Source organism: Vombatus ursinus, unplaced genomic scaffold (genome assembly GCF_900497805.2).
Source record: "Vombatus ursinus unplaced genomic scaffold, bare-nosed wombat genome assembly UNPS02014793.1, whole genome shotgun sequence".
Classification (NCBI taxonomy): Eukaryota; Metazoa; Chordata; class Mammalia; order Diprotodontia; family Vombatidae; genus Vombatus; species Vombatus ursinus.
Genome location: NW_020954571.1, coordinates 6,474,429 through 6,500,715, shown reverse-complemented (window position 1 = coordinate 6,500,715; position 26,287 = coordinate 6,474,429). Strand labels below are relative to the sequence as shown.

Sequence of the window (26,287 nt, the reverse complement as noted above, 5' to 3'; positions counted from 1 at the left end):
AAAAGTCTCCATCCAGTTCGAAAATTATTGGCCTGTAAACATGACCCTGGGCTGGGGTTGTTGCATAACACCAGAAAATGAATAAATAAATAAATAAAAAGACAGCCCACATTATGCAAGGCCCACAGTTTCCACGGAGAATTCAAAGCATGAAGGCATCTCTGGTGTTAACGCATGAAAAACTACCACTCTAAAGGGTATAAAAATGACGACTAGAAAAATGTTCTAACTGGTTTGGACTTGGATATATGGTTTTATTTGATTGATTTTATAGCAATATTTTTCAGGGAGAAAACTTATTCTGCAATGATGGACTAACTGAAAAATTTTGTGAGCATTTGGGCAGAAAAGAAAAATGATAAATGATCTCCCCTCCCCCCCAAAAAAAAGTTGGAAAGGAGGTGGAACATATTTACTGGAATCTTACCATTGATAATGCCATATTTGTGAGCAAGGAGAGCTGCCTGAAGACTTTTCCCACTGCCCGTGGGTCCACAAAGCAAAATCTTTGGAGTAAAAGGAGCATTCGACCGGTGCTGGCTTTGGACATAGGTTAGAGCTAAAGAGAAAGATTATAGGGATAATAAATTTAAGGTACCAAGAAACAAGAAAACCATCTTAGCACACCCTTGCTTTGCTTTCTTAATGGGAACAATTATTCCCTTCTTTTCTAACACCATGGAAACTCTGTACCTCTGCTGAGTAGCCAGGAGAGCAGCATGGGAAAGTAATTACATTTCAGGGACTGTGCCCTCCATGGAAAGACACAGCAAAGGCAGAGGGGCGAGGAGGGGAGCAGTTAATTTCAGGAGAAGCCGCAGAAGCACCTGAGCACTGCCCGGCAATCTCTATAAAATACAGTGGCTTCCATTCTTTCCCACATGTTCAGAGTACTTGTTATTGGTATGCGGGCTGTACGTGAACGGCATCGCACTGTGATTTCTCAAAAATCAAACAGGATTGTGGACTTCTTCATGCTTTATTCTTATTATTATTATTTGCATGAAAAAGAGGGGTGGCGTGAAGCCCCCAGACTGATTCTGTTCTCCCTTGTCAGAATCTGCTTTTGATTTCTACTGATCATGCCTGGTATTAGATGGAGGGTTCTAATAAATTTATTAGTCCAAGGGCCTATCTCCTGGGAACTTCTAAAGGACGGCAAGATTTGTGAAGAATAATCGGTGCAGCTGCACTCCAGTGACACAAACTTGGTTGCAAGTCCCCAAAGAGATGATGATCAAATAGGTCAGGGAGACCGTGGGGTTTAGCTCCACAGGACTGACTAGGGTGCGCATGGCATTTGATGAACAAAGAGAAATGGAAACTCGGAGGTGAGATACTCCTGGAAATGAGGTGACTATCACAGCAGGGTGCTTCGGGGGCCAGGAAGTCATGAGAGAAAACAAGTGAGACCACCTGAAACCAGAGGGACGGAAGCTTGGGGAAGTGAGGCAGGCTCATCAGTGCAATGAAAAGGCAGACACTTTGGAGATCTCACAGCAGATATTTTACAAGGTTGCAAGCCCCCCGGTTGAAACCAGACCCCCTTCTCCTTAACCAGGACTTCTGAGGGAACAGAACTCTGGCTTTGCAGGCAATTTGCAATTGTAAAGACAATTAGATTGCAAGTCTGTATGTAACCTTTTGGTCCCAGAATACTTTCTTATTTCCATGACCTTTCTAAATGGAGTTTCTAGATTCTCCCCAATGAAGGAACATAAGAAGAGATGCAGATGCCCCTGATTTCAGGAAATAGGACATTTCAAAAGGGGAGCACCTGTTACCTATTGTTGAAATTGTGGGAATTTTATAGTCAACAATCTTCACAGATCCATAGAACCGAGATGGGGATTCAGAGTGAAACTGAGTGATCCCAGAACGTTAAAGCTGAAAGTCACCACAGAGTAAAGAACGTTAGAACATAAAATACTAGAGCTAGAAGAGACTTTAGACCCAAGATTGTTAAAACACAGAACAATGAATCCGGAAGAGTTCTGAGAATAAGGAATGCTAGAAAAGAATAACCTAGTCCATAGAATGTTAGAACATGAAGCACTAGAGTTGAATGGAAAACCTTAGATCATAGAATGGCAGCGTTGGGAGGAATCTGAGCCTTAAGTCCACCCTAGTCACCTTATTTTTTTTTTATTAATTTATTTTGATTTATCAACAATCACTTCCATAAGCTTTCGAATTTTAAATTTTTCTCCCCCTCAGTCCCCGCATCCCTCTCCAAGATGGCGTGCGATCTGATATAAGCTATACATATACATTCCTATTTACCAGTCACCTTATTGATGGGGAAACTGAGGCCCAGAGACATTTTGTGAATTGTCCCCCCTCCCCCACCCCAGGTCACATGGCTAGTACATGTCAGAGATGAGGGTAGAATACTCTTTTCACTGTAACTTATTGCCTGCATCCACTCCCCAAACAAGGAAAGGCTGGAGAAAGCTTGCCAAGTAAGATTCTGTATCCTCAATCCTTTTCACAATCCAAAATGTCTAAAAGCATACATGCTACAGGCAAAGCAGCCTGCTTACAAATGGTGCCTAATTTACAGTAAATAACTAAGTTAATTAGAAATAATGATCCCCCAGACAGTCTCAACATCTAATTATTCTTTTAAAAATATCTGGCTGGTTGATACACTGCAGAGAGGAGGGGGAAAAACAAACTAGAGATTATTTTTTTATTCCAATTTTCAATTTATCTCTCTACATTATTAATTAATAATAATTAATATTCAGACACATTTTTATTTACAATTCCAAGCATGAATTCTTTATGAACAATCATATGAACTTTTAAATTTAATTAAGTAATTTGGAAGTAATTAATGTATAAATTCAGAATCGTGGCATAATATAAACTTCTCAGTTGTTTATCATAGAAGTACAGTGCCTGTTATTAAAGATCCTTTTGAGATGCAAAATAACTAGAAAATTATAAGTAATCACAAGACTGGGATTTTTTAAAGTGTAGTATTCTCTGGACTTTCAACTGCTGGTTGATTTTTTTTTCTTCCTCAATTTCAAAATATAAGATGGTACCTCAGGTATCACTCAGGTAAAATCAAGTTTCAGAAAAACTCTTCAAAGCAAAGCCAGCTTACTCATCACACTCCTTCATAGACTAGCTCTTTGTCCATTAAATGCCCTGAGGATGGCTAGGAAGACTCTGCCTATGCTAGTAACAGGACCAAGGGTGATTGCTATGCGTCTGACCTGGATAATTTAATCCCTCAAATCCTAAATCTCCTTTTCTTCAAGAGATTTATTCAGATAATTGCCTCTGTTTTCTGCATTGCTCTGCCTGTGTTGACAGATTACAGACAGACATTCCTTAGGCATCCAGGACCTTTAGGAAACTGGTGAATTTTCTAGGTAACTGAAAGTTGAGCCTTTAAGCACAGGGAAAAAAATATTTTAAAATATTAATCCTTTAAGATGGAAATATTTCTAAAACACATTATACTCTTTTTTGAATAAACAGGATTGCTGAACATAATTTCTCTTTTTCTTTATGACTCAGGAAAACATTAATGACAGCAATTATTGAACTGTACAGGAGCCATAGTGATGTGCTCAGGGGCCTATTGAAGTATACAAAGCTTCTTGCCCCCAAATTAAATTACCTCAAACTTTTTAGAGAGGTTGAGTCCATTTTTTATAGTTTTTTTCCTAGTCTATTCGCTCCCTCACTATCATTTCTTTTTAAAACTTTTTTTTAGTAAACAATTGGGGGGAAAAAAGAAAGAAAAAGAAAAATGAAACTTATGTAACAATGTGCATAATTCAAGCAAAATAAATTCCCACATTAGTCATGTCCAAAAATGTACGTGTCATTTTGCATCTCTCTGCCAGGAGGTGAGTGACAGACATCATCTTTGGGCTTCTGGAATTATAATTAGTCTTTGCATTGATCAGAGTTCTTAAGTTATGCAAATTTGTTCCTTTTTACATTATTGTTATTGTATAAATTGTTCTCCTAGTTCACTTCACTCTGTACCGCTTTATATATGTCTTCCTAGGTTTCTCTAAAACTATCCCTTCCATCAATTCTTATGGTACAATAGTACTGTTACACTCATGTATCATCATATTTGTTCAGCCATTCCCCAACTGGTAGGTACCCTGTTACTTTCCAGTAATTTGCCACTATTAAAATAGCTGCTGTAAATATTTTTGGACAGGTTAATCCTTTTCCTATTTCTTTATTGTCTTTAGGGAATGGGCCTCATAATGGTATTGGGTCAAAAGGTTTGGGGAGGGGGGTCATAATTACAAATTCTTTTCCAAGATGGCTGGATTGATTCACAGCCACAAACAGTGCCCAACTTTATCTTTTTTCCTGAAGCTTCCCCAACATTTGTTATTTTCCTCTTTTGTCTTCTTTATCAGTCTGATGGGAGGGAGATGAAACTTCACAATTGCTGTTATTTGCATCTCTCTTAGTGATGTGGAGGATTTTTTTTATATAACTATTGTTAATTTGGATTTTTTCCTCTGAAAACTGCTTATTCACACCTTTTGGCCATTTATCAATTGGGAAATGACACTTACTCTTATACATTTGAATCAATTCCTTATATATCTTGGAATTAAGACCTGTGTCAGAAAAACCTACTGCAAAGATTTCCCTGCTCCCCCCAATATTTTATTTCCCTTCTAATTTTATCTGAATCAGTTTTGTTCATGCAAAAACTTAAATTTTATATAGTCAGAATTGTTTATTTTTCCTCCTGGTCCCCCTATTTGGTCATGAATTCTTCCCTTATCCATATATTTGAGAGGAAATTTCTTCTTTGTTCTTCCCATTTATTAATGATGTGACCTTCTACATCCAAGTCATGTATCCATTTGGAGCTAATCTTTTTTTTCTTTTTCTTTTTTAGGCTTAAGTGACTTGCCCAGGGTCAAACAGCTAGTAAGTGTGAAGTGTTTGGTCTGAGGCCGGATTTGAACTCAGGTCCTCCTGACTTCAGGGCTGGTGCTCTATCCACTGCACCACCTAGCTACCCCTCATTTGGAACTAATCTTATATAGGGTAGCTCAACATTTCTAGTTATTGCCAGCTTGGCTGTCTTCAATCAATCAATCAATAAAAATTTATTAAGCAATTACTATTGCCAGGGACTATGCTAAGCACTAGAGATACAAAAAGAGGCAAAAAACAGTTCCTGCCTTCAAGGAGCTACGATATATAATGCACACAATAGCCTCAGAAGTTATTATTATAAAGATACTGGGTAAATAAGATGTTATTATATTTTGATGATCATCTTGAACAGCTCTGGAATATTTCAAATGATGCCATGAGTTTATATTTACCTTGGTAGAAGACATCCACACAAGGCTGATCAGAACTGATAACCTTCAAAATTTTAGGATAAGAAGGGAGAATCCTAGTAATGTTCTTGTGATATTCCATTAGCCTCTTGGCCGTTTCCTGCTCTGAGATGCCCAACGGTGCCATTAGCCGGCTCTGCACTTCAGCATCCGAGGGCCAGTCAAAAGTTGTGTGATAAACCTCTAGGGAAATAAAGAGGGGGGTGATCTATTAGAACAAAAGATTACTGCTCCAAATCACCAAAACTCTGACCATTGAGGACCATATATATACCATCTGTCCACACTTTCTATATTGGACCTAAATTTATGCTGATATAAAGTTTAGAAATCTTTCATCTATATTGTTTGGTTATGATCCAACATTTATTCATTCAATAAATATGGGACAGAGTGGACAAGTTCTTAGTTCAGTCCCCAGGTCTTCTCTTGGGAAAGATGAAGCATGAATTCAACTTATTTCTACCCCAGTACATTTGGAAGGGGTGAACAATCACAGACTACAACTGAAGAAAACATAGCCCTATCTAAAAGATAGCCAGAAACCAACTTGACTCCTTAAGGAAGACTAGTGGAGACATTCATTGCAAGCAAAACTTAATTAAGAAAGTGATACCAAAAAAAAGAAAATGATAGAAAACAAAATTAACTGTTGCAATATGTTCCCAAGCCTAATATAAATGATTTTGTGAATTATTTACCACTTTGGATTATCTATGCCACTGTTCCCCACTTCTCTCAGACATTGGCTCTCCAGGGAGAAGGAAAGGAGAAGCTATTTCCCTTGGTCCCTAGAAGGTTCCCTTCCTCAAAAGATGGAAGAGGCTCTGACACAATTAACATCTTCATGTATTCCCCTGCTCCATTCACTAAGGTAGATGTGCAGTTGACCAACAATAGCCTACAGACATAAAACCACACCCCTGAAATCACAATCTCACATCATTGATATATTCCCCCAAGTGCCACCAGCTGTTTATGCAGTTACCATGAGTTTCCTGCTTATAATACGGTCCTAAGGCCAAATGGAAAGGAAGTCCTCATCTTTCTGCTCCATAACATAAAGTCAAAATGTTGGAGTGGATGGATGGATGGATGAGGTCCTAGACCTGAGATAGACCTTATCCTGGATGAATGAATGAATGAATGAATGAATGAATGAATGAATGAAGCATTTAAGTGCTTACAATATGCCCGGGCTTATGCTAAAACCCAGAGAAACAAATAGAACAGCAAGATACTGCCTGTTCTCAAGGACTTCATGCTTTAATGGGAATTTGTTTCAAACCCAAAAATTTTCTAAGGCCAATCTGGACTACTAGTTGTTCCCCTAAATTCAATATTCTATCTCCCAACTCTGTGCTCAAGCTGTTTCCCAATGTACTTCCTCATCTTCACCTCTCAGAATGCCTGTCTTCCTTCAGGGATCAACTCAGGTGCCACTTCCTCTATGAAGCCTTCCCTCATCTCCACAATTGATCAGGTTCTGTCCTTCCTCAACTCTTTTTGTAATATACTTACCTGTACACAAGTTAAATTCTTCTAATAGAATGTAAGCCAGTTGAGGGCAAAGACTGTTTCATTTTGCCTATGTATACTCAGTACCAAAAACCATACACAGTAGGTGCTTAATAAATATTTGTTTAATTGAATTGTCAAGTAAGTTTGGGAAGTGCTGAATTAGACTTGTGTCTCCCATTTTATGAGTCTATGGATTTATGAATCTAAGAACAGAACCAGGGCAAAGGAAAGAAAGGTTACCATAACACAGCTATGGTTTCCTTAGAAGATTGATTCTACCATCTTGGTATGATTAGCATCCACCATACTATTGTTTTAAACTCTGCATTAGAGAAGACCTATCTGTAGGATTAAGTCAGTCAGTTTGTCAGTCAATAAATAATGATTAAGCATCTACTTTGTTCCTGGAATACAAAAAGAGGCAAAAGGCAGTCTCCATTCTCAAGGAGCTCACAATAACATTACCTCCATTAAAAGGATCAATCCGTTTGCCCAAATTTCTCTCAATCAGGACAGTGTCTGGAGCACTCAGCACAACTAGAAAGAGAAGGTGGGGAAAAAATAGGTTAAAGATATGACTTTCTATTTTGTTTCTGTATTGGAGAAATGTGGATGTCATGTGAGGCTGAGACTGAATGCTACTTACTGACATGCCTGGGAGAGATTCCACAAGTCTGTATCATCAATGCCTGTTCTCGAGTTTCAGGAATGCCTTCCAAAATCCAGCCCTAATAAGAAAAATCAAGAAAAACAGTTTCTGAAAAAGACAATCTCCACCCTTAATTAAACCTGAAAAGTCATATGGGAATGAACAAAACCCTAAGGCATACATAGAACACCAAGACATTACCCCCCACCCCTACCCCTGCTTCTACCATTACTTACATCCCTCATTCTCTCTTCCATCTCTCTCCATCTTTTCTCCCTTTTCTACTCTCTTTTTACTGTTCTTTTGTTCCTCATCTTTTCCCCCCCTTAACTATAGCCTAAGTTTATCAGTGGTCCCCATAGGTTGGTGATCTTCCCTTTCTATTGTATAATTTCATCAATTGAATTAAAGGAATAAAGCTTAGAAATTAGAAATTGATACAAAAAGGGACCCCTGATCAACTCCCTGCTAACTTTACAAAAATACTTTTTCTTTCTCAAAGTAGTTTTTTAATTTTAAATTCGACTTGAGGTATTACTACTCTTTATATTCCTGAGATTGTTGACAAACTTCTGATTTCCTTTGGCCATGTGAAGATGACCAAATATGTGCAAAAAGTTGTGTTCCATGGACATTTAATAATAGAATTATAGGCATTTTGCATGAAATTTTCTTCGTCCTGGAGTTAAATAACTATTTTTAACCTGTCATCATGAATTACTTTCCATTTCAAGCTGCTCCCTGCCAGGTTGTTCTCACTATTCAGAAATGTATTTCGATAGCAATGGAAAAGTACATGACGGGTATATGAAGATTACAACCTGTTGCCAACAATGATTTGTGCACAAGTATCATTAAAAACAAAAACAAACAAAAAAAACAAACACTGGTTTTGAGAACATGTAACACATGTGGATCAGTCATGCACCAAGAATGACGAATAAGAGATGGACCATCTGAATACTACAGCACTGATATCAGCTATTTTTTTAATCAGCCAAGATTAACCTTCTCACTCTCCCACCCTAATCTTCCTAACCCCACTGAGAACCCAAGAAAAACAAAGCCCATTACACATATGTATAGTCAATCCAAACAAATGTCTACATTGGCCGTGTCCTAAAAAATATTTGTCTCATTCTGCATTCTGAGTCTTTGACCTTTCTATCTAACATGTTTCATTATTAGTCTTCTAGAATCCTGATTAGTCATTACACTGATAAGACCTCAGCTCTATGGTATTCTGCTGCATCCATATGCTATAACTGGTTCATCTATTCCTCAATTTGTGGACAACCCCTCAGATTCCCATTTTCACCACCTTGAAAAAAGATATCAATATTTTTGCTCTTCCTTAGAGTTAGTTTTGCTAAGGACTAATCTCTCCCTTAATCCCCCCTCCAAGTCCTACTCTTCTCTTCTCCCCTTTCCCTCCTATTTCCCTGTTAAATGAAACATGTTTCTGTTCCCAATTGTGTGTGTGTGTGTGTGCATGTGTATTCTTTCTTCTTTTGACCAGTTCAGATGCGAGTGGGGCTCAAGTGTCAACTGCTCCCCTCCACCTCCTACTCTTTGTAAAAAATGTCTATTTGTGTACCCCATTATGTGAGATAATTTTCCATAACTTTCCTCTCCCTCCCACCCCCCACCCCCACCAACTCTCAATGTATCCCTCTTCCCCTCTCTTTCCATTCTTCTCTAAGTTCATCAGCACATAACAGAACCACTCCCAGGCCTTGCCTAATTGAATTCCCTCTATGAACGCTAACAACGATTTTGCTTATAGGATCCACACGTATTATCTTCCCATATTTGAATGTGGTTTATCCTTGTTTAGTCTTTTATCATTCTTCATTCATGTGTACCTTTCAATGTTGCTCCTCACTCCTGAGTTGGAACTTCAAAGTTTCTCTAAATCTTTGTTCTTTTCATTAGGAATATTTTGTTGTTGTTCAGTCCTGTCCGACTCTTTGTGACCCTATTTGGGGTTTTCTTGGCAAAGATACCGGAGTGGTTTGCTATTTCCTTCTCCAGCTCATTTTACAGATGAGGAAACTGAGGTTAATGCAGGGTTAAGACTTACCCAGGATCACAATGCCAGTAAGTGTCTAAGGCTGGATTTGAACTCAGCTCTATCCACTGAGACCCCTCGCTGCCCCCTAGGGATTGTTGAAGTACTCTGTTTCATTAAAGATCCATTTCCTCCCCTTCTCCCTCCCACCTTGGATTATACTTAGTTTTGCTGGGTAAGTTATTCTCAGCTGTAAGCTCATATCCTTTGCTTTCTGTAATAGCGCACTCCAAGTTCTCTATTCCTTTATAGTGGTGGCTGTTAAATCAAGTGGGATCCCAACTGTGGCTCCTTAGTACTTCAATTCTTCCTGGCTGCTTGCAGCAATTTCTCTTTGACCTGGGAGCTCTGGATTTTGGCTGTAATGTTCCTAGGGCTATGATGTTTCCCTTTGGGGTTTCTTTCAGGAGGTAACCAATGGATTCTTTCTAGCTCCCTTTTGCCCTCTAGTTCTCAGAGTTCTAGGTAATTTTCTTTTCAGATTTCTTGAAATAGGCTGTCTAGGCTTTTTTTTAATGATGACATTCATAGTATAATGATTCTTAAATTTTTTTCTCCTCAATCTGTTTTCCACATCCATTTTTTTTTCCTGAGGTATCTTTGATTTTCCTTTACTTTTTCAGTTTTTTAAAAGTCTTTGTTTTAATATTTCCTGTTGTTGCCTCATGAAGTCATTGGCTTCTACTCGGTCCATTCTAATTTTTAAACAGTTTATTGCTTGGACAAAATTTTATCCCTCTTGTGCCAAACATATAATTTCCCTTTCCATTTCTTCCTTCCTTCGTTCTCATCTCTTTTCCCATTTTTTTCCTCAAACAGTCTCATTTCATTTATTAAATTTTTTTTTAGCTTTTTAAGAAAAGTCTCACTTCATCTCTTCCAAGAATTCTAATTAGTTTTGTGCCCAAGCTGTGTTTTCTCTCTGAAGCAATACTTACAGATGTTTTGGAATCATTCTCCTTTGCCTTTGTGTCTGGAGTGTCCCTGTCACCATAATAGCTCATTATGGCAGGGAGTCTGCAGTTTGTTTGCCTATTCTTCCAGGGTCTTGTTGTTAGTTAGGGCTGATCTCTGTGTACTTCTGAAGGGAAGGTCTAGGCTGGCCCTGTTGCTACTTTCTTGGAGTATTTAGTCTTGTGTTATTCCAATACCTTAGGGACAGTCTGGGGACCTGTAAGCTTTCAGTCCTCTGAGAGTGATCTGATCCAAGGCAAAGTCTGATTACTGCTCCCCAGTCTGAGCTGTACAAGTTTCTGACCTGGGTTTAGGTCTGAGCAAGAGTAAACTGCTGCTGGATTCAGCCTCTATCAGCTAGTTGGAAAGCTCCCAAACCACTGACAACGCAGCAATTAGTACAGAACAATTCAATCCAATTTAATTTAACAAACATTTATTAAGCACCTACAGTGTGCAAGACACTACATGAGGTGATACAAAGACAAAAACAAAAAACCATTGTGGTGATTGTTTTTTCCTCTCTAAACATACTATTTGTCATATAGGGCTGGCTCTTGGGGAGAGGGAGGGGATAATTAGGATAACTATGATGGTGTAGGAAACAGCAACATAGATAAAAATTTATTTTAAATGTAATTAGGAAATGTTTAACAAAATAAATAAAAATACAATACAGCTTAAAAGAAAAAGAAAAACAGCCTCGGTTTTGTAGGAGTTTACCTTACACTAGGGGATGCGCATAAGTAAACCGGTAACTAAGAACAAAATAGTTTGAGGAAGGAGAGAGAACTAAGGGGGAAGAGGAAAGGCTTCCCATGACTGGCGGCACATGAGCTGAGCCAAGGAGATAGCTAAGGATTCTAAGAGGTGGAGGTGAGGAATGAGCACGTTCCAGATGTGATGAAAAGCACGCCTGCCCACAGGGGCAAAGAGACAACAGATGAAATGTTGAGTCCAGGAAACAGCAAGTAGGCCAAGTAGGATGTGAAGTGGGAAAAAGTGAGGAATAAGAAGTCTCTCTTGAAAGACAGGCTGAATGCATGATGAAAAATGCTACCCACATTCAGAGAAAGAACTGATAGAGTTTGAATGCAGATTGAAGCTTCCTATTTTTCATTTTTTTTTTTGGTGGGGTTTTTTCCCCTTTTAGAGTGCGTCTTCCTTCACAACATGACTCATATGGAAATTTGTTTTACATGATTGCATATGTAGAACCTATATCAAATTGCTTACTGTCTCAGGTAGGGGGAAGGTGAAGGAAGGAGGGAGAAAATTTGGAACTCTAAAAAGATTTTTAATGAATGTTAAAAATTGTCTTTACATGTAATTGGGAAAAATAAAATATTATCTAAAAAAAAAAAGAAAGACTAGATCCAAATTCTGAAAACTTTAAGGGCTAAGCTCAGGAGTTTGCATGTTATCAAAGAAACACTAGAAAGTTCCTGAAGATTCTTGAGAAGTGGGTGATTTCATCAGACCTGGGCTTTAAGAATATTGGTAGCTGGGGCAGCTAGGTGGTGCAGTGGATAGAGCACCGACTCTGAAGTCAGGAGGAACTGAGTTCCAATCCGGCCTCAGACCAAATACTTGACACTTACTAGCTGTGCGACCCTGGGCAAGTCCCTTAACCCCAATTGTCTAAAAAAAAAAAAAAAAAGAATATTGGTAGCTGTATAGGAGAGCGGATTGGAGAAGAGAGAGCCAAAAGTCCTATTAAGAATTTCAATAACATAGGCAAAGGCATGAAATAGAGTGGTAGCCATGAGAGAAGAGAAAAGGATGTAGATGCAAGAGATGTTATAGAGGTAGACAATTCATAGGATTTAGCAATCAAATGAAGTCCATGATGTCAAAGTATAATTCTTCTTCCAAGGCTCCCCATGACTAGATTCACATAGGATCATGAACTGGTCTGATCCTTTAGGCCTCTTCCAAAGGGTCATATTCTCTTATGTCTATTTCCTCCAATCCAGATTTTACTCTGGGAAAATCTCCAAACAATATCTCAAGTTTCGGTCTCCACAAACGTGGGTAAGAGAGACCATTACTGGCTCCAGATGTTTGTCCTTCGTTCTTGAAGAGGATCGTAACATCAGAAAAGTAATGTCATGACTTACACGTGAATTGGATTTAAGTGAGGGAGGGCTGTGCAAAGTCACCAGCCTCACTTTTTCCTCCCGAATCATCTGGGTCCATTGGCAAGATATAGATCAGGATGACTGGAGATGGATGCTGTGGAAGACCTTGACCTTTTTAAGCTAAGGTCTTTTAACAGGTCTCAGTTTGAGTGAGGCAATGCCCATTCAGTGACTGAAGCTAGGTAAGAAAAGAAGCAGAGAATGGCCTCTTTTACCTAGTTAAAAAAGAGAGAGAGAGAGAGAAAGAAAGAAAACAATCTGGGAGGGGAAGACCCTCAGGGTTTCCAGCCAAAACAGGAACAATTGTTATTTACATTCACTCTGAGCCATCAGAGCCCAAACTATGACCAAGTGAGGCTTGGGCTGGGACCTGTTGTTGGCCAATCAATGAGAGTATTGGCTCTCATCCAAGCATTCAAGGTAGCAAAGGCATATGGGTAAAGGACATACTTTATTTCACACCACAGAAAACACAAAATATGCAAAGGATTCACAGGAGCCCATCAAGGAGTAAAAAAGAAAGAAAAAACATAAGGTACTTAAAGAACTCAAAGAAGTACATTAGAGTTTTTCCTTTTAAAAGGAACTGAACTTGGATTACCATTGCTGCAACACTGACATTCTGAAGAATTCCACACTCTTCAATGGGTACGTTACACAGTTACTCCTCCAAGAATCATAATGCCCCTGCTCCTAGAAGATAGAAAGAAAAGAAATTCCCTCCTTCTGCCCCATCTTTCCCTTACTCTGAAAATAGGCACAAGGAAAAAGGGCCAAGAGCTATCTGTCATTCATTTACATAAGCCAACATTATATAAGCCAGACTGACAAGGGTCCATCTTCTCAAGAGGCCTAGCCAGCTGGTCATCTTGGGAGATGCCTGAGTCATTGTAGATGAATAAAGAGCTTGTGTCCTGTCCTCTCAACAAAGTGCCAATGGGCATGTCCACAACTGCCAAGGAGAGGTGCTCATCAGGTACCCCAAAGGCTCATGCCCTCTAAGCATTATCAAATTGATCAAGGAGCTCATTAAATTGATCTGGGAAACTCCCACTGCCCCCTTTTTTTCTTTGCTTTTACAACCTCCTTCCCCTCAAAAAACCCACAACTTTTTTTTTAGGAGCAATGTAATGCAGAAGAACTACTGACCTAGAAGTGAAGTGGTTTGAATTTTGGTTCTAGATTTGCCACTAACTTGCTGTGTGACTTGGACCTAGTCACTTACTTTCTCTAGGCCTCTTGGTCTCTCCTAATCCATACAGTGAAGTGACTGAACTAGCTGGTCTCAAATATCCCTCTTCCACTTCTATCACCGTTGAGTTGTTGTTTTTAAATATTTGTGCATGTATGCATACATATGAGGATATGCACATATACATGTGTGTGTATAATATGTGGGTATATATACATATATTGTGAATATATGTTATATTCAGGCACATATTTATTTATGTTATACTCAAAGCACCTACAAATACACATACATGGTATGCTGCTTTAACCTAATAGTCAATTAATTCAAACAGGATCAGCTTTTGGGGACTAATTAAGCAGATTATTTCAACTCTTCATTTTGCATGGGAAGACACATTGCTATCAAATGAAAACTAGAAATGAACTGTCAGACTTTGGCTCATTGCACATATTCCTTGCAGGAGATCTCACTTTAAACCAGATAACCAGTTAACAGAACTTGGTAGCTCTAAAGATATATTTGTTGGAGCCACACAAATACAAGAACTCCCTCAAAGGTCAGAGGGTAGATTGATAGGCATGAAGCAACAGTCAAGGTCATGCACAAAGAATAACAGTGGATTTACAGAAGGAAGTCAACTTTAACCTATCAACAGGGTGAGGGTTTCAGCAGAAAACAAATGTCTTTCCCAATGTGTTATGTGGAGGGGAGAATTTTTCCAATATTAAAATATTTAGGTTGCAGCAGCAATCGAGTGAAGATAAAAACAAGCCAAAGAGATTTAAAAAGCAAAGAACACTGGCAAAAATCAGGCTTGCTTTCATTATTTTCTTAAATTATACAGCAAAACTCAGAGTCACTGAACCCCTCATTTCTAGAGCTAATGAAGCAACAGTGTTAAAAAAAAATGTTAACAGCCTTTTGCTCCCTTAAGTCCTTGTTATAGCCAGCTAAGTGTTGGATTGCAGATCTTAGAAAAAATAAACATCTACAAATTTAAGCAATACTACAGGAATACAGTAGAATAGCTCAATTTTTTAGAGGCATGGTATTTGATATCTCTTCCACTTTTCGATCTTGAATTTGAATCAAAATTTTCTAAAAATTTATCAAATTCTTAACTCATTTTTCTTTTCTTTGAGATATGTAATGGGGGATTGTGTGTGTGTGTGTGTGTTTTAGAGAACAACTGTTTGTCATCATGCTTCAAATCACTTTTGGGGAATGAAGGAGGTTGGTGTAACATCTTCACTCAGTACCTAAAAAAAGACCTCTGCTTTTAATATTGCATTACTGAGCAATCATTTTACTCTCTCCCATAAATTTTCAGCTGATAACAGTATGTGGTCCAGAGCTTTTAGATCTATTTCAGGGGAACATATCTCACTGACTTCTTTTGGAGAAAGTGGGACATTCCAATTACATAGGAAAAATGCAGCAAATGAGGAACAACTCCCTAATTAGCCTGGCTGCAGTGATGCACCATTCTCCAGGTGCAGTAATGAAATAAAAAAGGAATGGAGCAAACCAGCAGTCAGCCGTTCCCAAAGTCTGCTTTCTCAGGCTGGGATGAACGAGAAGGTCACCCAGGTGCCAAGAAATGAATTATTCCCTACAGGACTCGTGGAGGAAAGAGAATGCCAGTCCACATAATGGCAGTATGGATAGCATCAGAAGTCCATAGCTCCACTGCAGAGGCAGGCTATTTAGCCAGCCAAGTGAGACGTTTTATCACCATGCCTGCCCAAGTCAGCTGGCTTGGATTCCAAAGAACTAAAGGGAGCCATAAAGCAGATCTCTGGTATCAAGGCAGTCTCAACATGGTGAGTCTCCAAGACAGAAGCTCTGAGTCCAGCAGTGCAGCTCAGAGAACATCTTTCTCTTTCAAGTTGCTCTTAATTTTACAGAAATTGTATGCAGCTGCCCAGCTTCAGAATAGACATCACTTTCTAGTCTAAAAGAAAGTACTTTGAGTTAGAGAGTAGACAGCTTAATGCCTGCAAATTCCAGCGAAGCAAGAGGTTATAAATCAGTAAAGAGCATCCTATCACTAGCATTATGGGGCACCAAACACATGTGGAATAACAGCTATACAGTTAGGTTTATAGGTCTGATTTCCAAGAGTCTCTGGATTCTAAGGTATCAGTCAATTCCTAATTAGAATATATTATCCATCTTCTTGACACTTCAGTGAAATGTCTATTCCATTTCAGAGCTGTGGCTTTGTTCAGAACAGGTTAATTGATATTCTGATGCATTCTCTCACCATACCCCCAGCGGCTTGGTTCTGTTTTATCACACATCAAAAAGGCCTTCTGCTCAGGGCACCCCATGCACCAGCACAGGGCTGGAGGTCTGAGCAGCTGCAAGGAGTACGGTATCACAGAAGGGACAAGCACTGAGCAGATGTCACAGATAAAAAAAAAATGACAGAGAGAGACAATAAAAAGGCAGGAAGACTTGGGAACCAAGCAAGGGGAAACAAGGCACAGCAGAGCAAGACTTGACTTCAAAACATCCCTATCATGCTTCATGCAAACACAGGTCCTTTCTGCCCTCATGATTATTATTAAAGTGCAATTAGCAACTTCCCATGACGAGATTTTGTTGCTCTCTGAATCTTCTATTCGGATGAGGCGCTCTTCAACTTGTGTCCCCTCCTTTGAAGATTAGATTGGATGTGTTCCCTTGTATTTTAAGCTCCTTGAGGGCAGGGACAACGTTTTATTTATCTATCTCCCCTGCAAGTACCCAGCATAGCACCTCACACATAGTAGGCTCTAAATTGTTGGTTAAATGAACGAATGAATGACCAAGTTTTCTCCCAGCATCACCACTTCTCCCTACCCCAGATGCAATCTACTACAGGTTTTCAATCAGTAAGCACCATATTTTCTCTTTAGAGAGAGTCCTGCACCCCATTCTTCTTCAAAATCAGATCTGGATCTAACACCAAGTACCTCCAGAACCAGATTAAAATGTAATTGGGAAATGTTTAACAAAATAAAAAAAAATACAGTATAGCAGAGATAATCTTAATTTGTGGTTTTGTAAACCAATAGGTGGCCTGAAGGGATCCGTTTTTATTTGAGTTTAACACCACGGCTCTATACTATACGATTAAACTGGTCACCTAAGTTTACTCAAATGCCATGCAAAACTCTGACAACCTAGGCTAGCAATAAGGGTCTTTATTTTGAATTCAGGCCTTCAATTTAGATACTTCACAATGTTTGAAAATAAAACAACTAGGTATTTATGAGAACATTCCAAGCTACAAAATAGTTACTACAACAGATAATCCAGATATCCAGGAAAAATCAAGTAATGTTAAAAATCAAGCCTTACGTTATACATACAGACATATATATAGACACATATTAAAAAAAGAAGAATCCGTGAATGCTCTCTAGGCCTAACATATATTCTCTGTATATTTATTATATATGTACAATCATAATCCCAGGTATTTTGTACTTTTCCACCAACATTATATTAACACTGAGTAAGCATTGTTTAGAAAAATAGGTCTATACAAAAACCACACTCTATAAATTTTTTAAATGATAATAAAAGCGCAGCTTCTTGGCAAGAGGAATAATGTGTTCCTAATCTGAAGAGAGTTATTAAAGTAAGACTTGAAAAATAGATATTTCAATTATAACTGGAACAAACCTAACTAGGGTGTCAATCACTAACTATTCAGTCAACACTACTTCTTCAGGCTACTTTAAGCATTAATTTTATATCAGCTAGTCTCAGGTCATGGATTGTAGAGATCAAATCCAATACTGTAAAACAGCGTTTTCTTTATATGGAAAGCTAGGCCCATGACTAGGGTCAGGAAGAACACGAGTCTTACAGATTCCACATTGCTACTATGTTTTACTGAGCTGAATTGAGTTGGACCCATGTTAAACCATATTAAAGTAGTAATTATACTTTGAGAGTGCTCATTTATTTACCTAAGAGTCACTCATTTAATGAGTTTTTTAAACATGTACCTTCGTTTTTCTTTTGTAAAGTAGAAATCTGGTGTGATACTGCCATTATTTTACTTAGATTTTTATGAAAACCCTCAGTTAATCTCCTTCATTATTTAATGCCTCTGTTGATCACCACATGACCTTGGTTAAGTCATTTCTATTCTTTAGGTCTGTTCCCTCATCTATAAAATGAGCTTGTTGTATTCAAAGACTTTGAAGATTCCTTCAAGCTCTGATACTCTCTGTTCTATGGTCCAATAACAGTAAGTCTAATCTTCAGTAAGCCTTCTTCTATCTTCGATGAGCCACATCATATAAAAACCAATTCCACATATCAGAGAATCCGGTCTGGTATTCACATCAGCAATTAAAATATTTCATTTACTGAAAGTATCTCCAAGAATTCCCTTAATTATCGATCTGGTGGTAGATCATTTGGAGGGATAAGGAAGTTCAACTGGCTTTCCAGTATTACTTGGGTTTCACAATTATTATAACTATTTCAACAGGATCCATCCCCTTTTCTCTCATCTCAAAACCAAATCTTCTGCCTAGGCTTTCCTTGGTCATATCATACTGAAATACAGGGCTAGTCCATGACAAACTTATAAAGTTGGGGAAATGTGTCTTTAATATACTCTCTCCTCCTCTATCAGTGCCTTCTCTACACACCCTGCTCTGTTACCCCTGGCATCCCAACATAAGCATCTATCTTGATCTCAGCTGGCTGTCAACTAAACCCTGATAAAGTATTCACTGATTCTGGTTTATGGTGTTTCCGTCCCATGGGTGCTTGCATTTTAATAAGTGTCTTTGTACTTCAGAAACATTTTCCATTTTCCAATAACTCTTTTAAGACTCATCTACACTGGTCCAATGTCAGACAAAATTCTTTCCATTTGGACTTCCTAATTAAAAAACAGAACAAAACCATACATTATATACCATGACACTATATCATTAATGCCGAGGGGTGATCTTATCACACAATAGTACAAATTATTACATTTTAATTTGTATTTATGTTTTATTAGTATTAAAATAGTGTACCAGATAAAATTTATTGAGACATCCTGAACTATATGAACCAACCAAGGGTCTCTAAATCTCTAGCCTCACTAAACAACACTGTGGTCTGGCAGCACCAAAAAAATAAGGAAATAGTCCTGGAGCCACTGAGCAACTCACTGTGCTCTAACCCTGGGAGATGAAATGTTCTCACAAGTTTCTGCTCCTAACATAATGCTTGCAATAAGTTTTCCGTGTACACACTAAGACCTCCCCGTCTGATCCCCAGCAATCTTAACTACATTTGTATTAGAGGAACACACAACACACAGTCTCAGCAGAGCTGTTGATCAATAAAACCATACTCCTTAGAGGATGCATGTGACATCTATAAACCTGTGAGTGTCAAAACAATGGCAAAAAAATTCAGTATTCCTACTGTCAGTGGGATGAAAGCTATGCAATTAATGCTGGTCCAATGACACCACAAGGAAAAATAAAACAAACAGCTGGTGGTACTGCGGTCCAGCATAAGACTTCTCGACTCCGTTAACATTTTCAGTATAAAATACTGACTCATGTTATGGGCAAGACAGCATAAATCTGTTACCAAAAATAAAAATAAAAACTCTGAAAATCTTCCAACTATGAGCTTAAACTTTTGGTTCTACGGTTAAAATGACAGCACAAAAGGAAGGACACTGAACATTTTCCACCTATTTCTTCAAGAGGCAGCCTTGGAACAGTGAAAACTAGATAGGGATATATTCAAGTTTAGTCTACGTACACTGAAATCAGGATACCCACTAATACCAAAGGAAGCAGTGAATTCAGGTGCCCAATATAATCATTTAATTTTATCAAGTGCTAAATGTATGAAAGTCTTGTGCATTCACGACATACATGTATGTGTGTATAAATATGTAACGTACGTGTATATGTTACAAATATGTATGCTGTGTATGACATGTGTGTTATATGTTGTATAAACATATATTGTGTATATCTCTGTGTGTTCATACTGTCTGACCAGCTTAAACTCCAGACAACTTTGTCGATGAGTGGTTGGGGAGTTTTTGGGTCCCTAAAACATTCTACCTTCTCAAACTGGAGTCCCTTCACTTTCTAGCTGTTTGAGTAGGCAAGTCCCTTCATCACCCTGGACCTGAGTTTGGTCAACTGTGGATATTAATATTTGAAAGACTTGGCACAGGGTTTTTGTGTGGAAAGCATTTTATTAGCCTTAAGGTGCTATGGAAATATAATTATTATCCTGAATCATAGATATGTTTGTGATTAAAGGCCTTAACATAAAATGACGTTCAGTCAAAAATAAACTACACTATGAACCCTTTGGTGATAATTTTTCACTTTCACTAAAACACAGAAACTACCCCATAGCAATATATGTGTTTATATTACATGTATATATGCAATATATACATATAATATACTTTATTCTTCAGGTAACTGTCTCTTATTGCCACTTTTAAGATTGTCATGGCTGATGAATGTCCTTACCAGTTTATATACAACATATATATGTCATAAACACCTAGGAGTTCTGTACACTGCACATTCGATGAAACTAAATGATATTCTGCACTAAAGCTCAATCCATTGCTTCCTTTAGCATTAGTGGGTGCGTTTATGCCAATGGGCCAAATTCTGATTTCCATTATATGTGAATAAAGGTTGAATGGGGTAGCTAGATGGCTCAATAGATAGAGCACTAGGTCTGGAACTAACTGTGTGTCCCCAGGTAATTCACTTAACTGTTTTTGCCTCATTTTGCTCACCTGTAAAATGAGCTGGAGAAGAAAGTGGCATTCCACTGCAGTATCTTTGCCAACAGAATCCCAAATGGGGTCATGAAGAGTCAGACACAACTGAAATGACTCAATGACAACATCAAAGGTTGAATATAGCTCTGTTCGCTTCTTATCTATTCTGAAAACAGGCCCATAGGTACATGGATTCATAGAACCAATTTTAACAAAACAAACCTAGTCAACATTTTTTTCTTATGTTCTGTAGGAAGCATGAACTCACACCATGTTTAACAATAATAGTGAGCACAGGTGGGATATCTGACGAGGAGCCAGAGTATGGGGAGGAAGGAAGAGAGGTTCTCTTTGAACAGGTAAGTGGAATCGGGTGTTTAGAATTCATTAAACAGGAACACAGACTTGAGAGAATCTTCCTCTGCAGACTGAAGAATGTCTTTCATTTAACAGCACCACAGGAAGACACAAAGATACAGCACGTATGTTTTTCATTAGAGAAAATATTATTTCAACTAGGGTATCTCAGAGTACCATGGGGCTTTCTAAAGGGTTGGGAAAGAAGAAAGAAGAGATACTTGAAGACAGAATCATGATTGAAGATCATATCAGCACAGAAAGACAGAAGGATAAAGTGACCTCCACAGTTGAACATCAGGGAAACTAATTTCTAACTCAATCACACTAAAGGCCCTTCCCTTAAGGCATAAGCATGTCTTAAAAGGAGTACACAGAGAACTGTGTATACCCTGCCTTCTTTCATTACACTCAACAACTTTTTGAACTAGGCCTCACCTCCAAAAGAAAATGAGTTCAGTCCCAAAAGGGAACTCACATGAGTGAAAGAGAAAAGAAGAAAGAAGATGGAGGGGAGTGGAGGGAAAGCAGTTTATAGCTGGTCTTGCAATCTTATTGATTTTTTTTGGGTGGGAAATGCATTTAATAGTCATGCATCTGGTACCTGAGCTGCTCAGACTTCTTTGAGGCACATAAGGATGAGGAACATCAGACACTCGTGGTATCAGGACTCAGAAATGTAACAGTATCATTGCTCTATGGATTCCAGGGGGCTAGAATCTGAGATGCCCCATTTGCCTTAACAAGTTTCTCCCATTTGTTCCCTTCTGCATACGCCCTTAGCTGTCCTTCTGCTGCCTAGGTGTATAAGCCTCGTCCAGTTCCCTTCACCTGGACTGATTGCTCCTTCTTGGCCATCTGTGCAGTTCCATGAAATGCTGCCTTCTTGATGCTATGGAGAGCTATGGCCTTCTGTGGGAGATACAACACTAGGGCTCTGATGAGTCACCATAACTGTAGACAAGTCACTGCTTTTGTGTTTTCATAAGTTTAAAAAACACCACCTTTTTTTTTGTTTCCTATTAGCCAGATATTACCCAGCTCACCTACCCTGACATAGTCTAAGGGAAGGGAACAAACATTTATTAAGTACCTACTGAGTACTGTGCTAAGTGCTTTACAAATACTATTTCATTTGACCTTCACAACAATCCTGGGAAGTAGGTGCTATTATGATCCTCATTTCCATTTGAGGAAACTGAGGCAGAGAGCTTAAGCGACTTGCCCAGGGTCACATAATGTCTTCCTGTCTCCAGGTCTAGCATTCTATCTCCTTGTGCCACCTAGATGTATCTAATTCAAGGAAAATTCAAACTAGGCCTTTGTCCAAAAACCTAGAAGCAAAGAATATGAAATGTATAAATGTGTAAACATGATCTAGCTGAGTCCATTTTCACAGCCAAAAAAAATAGTTTTCAAGAAGAAAGCACTATGGTACATTAAAATGAAGTTCTAGGCACAGCTCTTTACCTAAGTATGTCACCTTGGACAAGTGACTTCCCCATTTCTGTATCTTAGCATCCTGACCTGGATGACTTTTTTTTTTTAGTATTTTTTTTTTTTTTTTTTGCTCTTTTGGTGAGGCAGTTGAGGTTAAGTGACTTGCCCAGGGTCACACAGCTGGTAAATGTTAAGTATCTGAGACTGGATTTGAATTCAGTTCCACCTGACTCCAAGGCTGGAGCTTATCCACTGCGCCACCTAGCTGTCCCCTGGTTGACTTTTAAGATCCCCTCCAGATATGAAATTCTATGACTTTATTTTGATGGTGTTCCTGTCTTTTTAATTTATTTGCAAAAAAAAATGGAATTCATATAGAAGGTGATATTTTTATTCTTAAATAACACTAGTATTCTTAAATAAGTTTAGGTATATAAAGCCATACTTATTTCTTCATATAGAAGGAAATGTATCATCTGAATATGAATACAGCTGCTAAGCAATTAAATTCTGGTTACAATGGGTAAAAGAATGAAAAAAATATAAAAAATGTTGGTGAACTAGATGAAAAGGTTAAATTGAAAGATTAATTGGTTCTCTAAAACATGGACCTTGGATATCATTGAATAATGATGATAATACACTGTGGTTGTTTAATTTGACAAAGGATCAGAAGACCAGAAAGAGATGAAAAAGAAGAAAGCATTAATGACCATGGAATCTTACAAATGCACCAGGGGGACAGTGTATCTATGGATCGGTATTTCAGATAAATAAGAGGAAGGCCACAGTGAATTTTGTTTTAATGGAGCAATAATACAAAAAATTCTCACTAAAAACAAAACAAAACAAAAAAACCCACCCTAGTCATGTGGTGGAAATCTTTAGGAAAGCAGATTTGAAGTTAAAGCACCTTATTTCCTCTTTCTTACCCAAAGCAATTTTCCATTGCTTATGATGAAGCACGAAATTGAGATGATCATTTAGGCAAATTAAGCCTCTGTTTCCCTTTTCCAAAAGCTATTTTTGTCTTACAAGTAATTAATTCTCATTTTGCAGGCAATTATTATTTAATCAGGCAGCTAGCTGGAGCAAGTGAATACAGAACTGTATCTGGAGTCAGGAAGACCTGAGTACAAATGTGACCTCAGACACTTGCTGGTTGTGTGACCCTAGGCAAGTCATTTCACCTCTGTTTGCCTCATTTTGCTCAACTGTAAAATGCAGATAATGATCAAATGAGATAATATTTGTAAAAGCCTTTGACACAGTGCCTGGCATATAGTAGGTACTATATAAATGCTTATTCCCTTTCCTCTTTCTGTAATGAACCAGGCAAAATGAAGCACATTCACACTAACTACATTTAAAGAAATTGGATTTGGCATTGAGCTTTTTCCCTGAATTATCAAGATGATTTCTGAGGTGTATGCCTTTAAATAAGAACTTATATTAATAACTCACAAAAATTCAAATAAATGGGTTTTTTTTAAATTTTTAAAAACTTAGATGAGATTGGAAACATAGCAATTCATGTTTTTTCTAGCAAATTAAGGATAATAAAGCACTTTCCTCACAACAAAACAGTAAGATAGGTAATATAAATATCATTCTCCCCATTCTACAAATGAGAAAATAGGAAAGAACCCAGAAAGAAGTGACTTGCTCAGGGTTACACAGGTAGTTATTTAAGTAGCATCACCAGAATTAACATCCAAGACCTCTGATTCTTCTTTCTACACACTGTGCTGTCCATGGAACTCTCCTGAGCCCATCTATTCTGAATGTTCTCTTGAGCCCCCAAGCCTCAAAGTCATTCTCCTTACTCTTAAGAATGGTTAACCAACTTAGTACTGATAGAACCAATCTCTTTTGATGTTTCCAATACAAAGTGCTAATTTCTCTTTCTTGAACTTATTTGATGGTCACTTCAAAGAAATTCTTCAAAGAGATTGTGTTATACCAAAATAAAAGTATTATCTACTGAATCCCGATGAGTTACATTCCCAACATTTCTCCCAGGAAACTTATCTGTATCTCTTGCTCTAAATTATACATTGGTCTTCCTACATAGCCAAATGGTAATAATTAAGTGATAACTGAATATGCATTTTTATCAATGTACTGAAAAGAGAAGAATATACTTGCTTTACCTATGTGTTGAGGGACCAAAATACACCCAGATTCTCATCACCTTAAACTGGACTGTATTTCAAGACCCTCCTAATTGTTTTCCCTGCATCCAGTCTCTCCCTTCTCCAATAGATGATCTGCAATTACAGTCAATCCTCAACATTCACTCATTTTAAATGTTGTGACTTCAGGCATTCATGTGATTTTATCAGTAACCACATTTTCATTTTTGTTTTGGCATTTATGCACATTCATGGCTATGCACAGTAGAGAAAAAAGTGAGAGGCATGATGTCTGCAAGTTTATGGAGCAGCTATTATGCTACTAGGTGATTCACTGGTCTTGTTCACCCCTACTGAGCATCTATTGCATTTTTTCATTGTTTGCCTTAAAAACTCAAGTTTTGTGTTGTAATTATGCCCCCAAAGCACAGTGCAAGTCTTTTGGGTTCTAAGGTGATGTTGAGACCCTGCCACTCTCAGCTCTTCCCACAGCACAATTTAAGTCCCAGCAACCTCTCCTTTGGTTTTCAGAAAGCAACCAAGGTTGAGAGGTTTACAGCAATATAGTATATAGTACAAGGCCTTCAAACCACCATCTGATGCAGTGGAATTAGATAAGATTCAGGTTAAAAAAAAGTTTTAGTTTTAAGAGTTTTAATTGCTATATATTTGTGGTACTGTAGATTGCATGTGTTATGAGAGTGAATATTGTCTAATATCAATGTTTTCTTTGAGATGTTAGCACAAGGGGCAGCTAGGTGGTGCAGTGGATAGAGCACCGGCCCTGAAGTCAGGACGACCTGAGTTCAAATCCGGCCTCAGACCAAATACTTGCCACTTACTAGCTGTGTGACCCTGGGCAAGTCACTTAACCCCAATTGCCTTAAAAAAAGAAAGAAAGAAAGAAAGAGATGTTAGCGCAAAACGCCACAGAATTCTAGGCAATTGCTAGCAAGAAAAAATGTTTTGCATGTTACCAATTTTATTTTGTTTATTGCATTTTATGGGTTATTTCATGGTTACTGAAAAAGCATATTATCAGAATTAATGTTTTGTTGTAACAAACTATATGCAAAAAAGTATATTTTCAATAATTTCTAGTGAAAGATTATAATTTTTGGTGGTAGCAGGAACCTACCCCCCTATTTCCCATAGGTTGAATGTATCAGCATTCAAGTTTCTGACTTTCCAGCCATTTTCTAGCTGCATGATATTCCTAAAGGATAGATCTGATCAATCCACTCCTCTGCTCAAGAAGTTTCAGGGTCTCCCCATTGCCTTTAGGATGAAACACAAACTTCTCTATTTGGTAAAGTTCTTCACATTCTGTTTCTAACTTTTTTACAATTACTCCTCTTTACACACTCTATGTTCCCCTACCCTATATTCAAGGTTTACATTTTATACATAGTAATATGGAAGGGTGGTTGATCAGTGCATCCCAGATCAATTGATTTCTACCTAGCCCTGGCAATTACATTATGCTAATAAAGGGCAGTTAAGGTTAAATGCTAAAAAGGTGGAAGCTTTTTACCCCTATAGAAAGTGGAAAGAACTCTTCAATTAAGCCTGTTGGAATTAGAGTGCAGTTATCCATACGTTGGCTCTTAAGGACCAGTTACCCAATAATTCTTTTAAAAGTACAACACATTCTCTACAGAAGTGAGTCAAAGGAGTTAGAGTCTGAGTTGAACA

General features: G+C 38.1%; 1 protein-coding gene across 3 annotated transcripts in view; it reads right to left on the bottom strand.

Moving 5' to 3' along the window:
- AK8 (adenylate kinase 8) overlaps positions 1-26,287 on the bottom strand; it is a 157,292-nt gene that overhangs the window by 85,306 nt on the left and 45,699 nt on the right. For all 3 annotated transcript variants that reach the window (XM_027869681.1, XM_027869680.1, XM_027869682.1), the window contains exons 6-9: positions 7,519-7,600; positions 7,338-7,409; positions 5,334-5,534; positions 428-559 (exon numbers count right to left, since the gene is read on the bottom strand). In XM_027869681.1, coding sequence (XP_027725482.1) covers positions 428-559; positions 5,334-5,534; positions 7,338-7,409; positions 7,519-7,600 — 487 coding nt within the window. The remainder of the gene's footprint in view (positions 1-427; positions 560-5,333; positions 5,535-7,337; positions 7,410-7,518; positions 7,601-26,287) is intronic.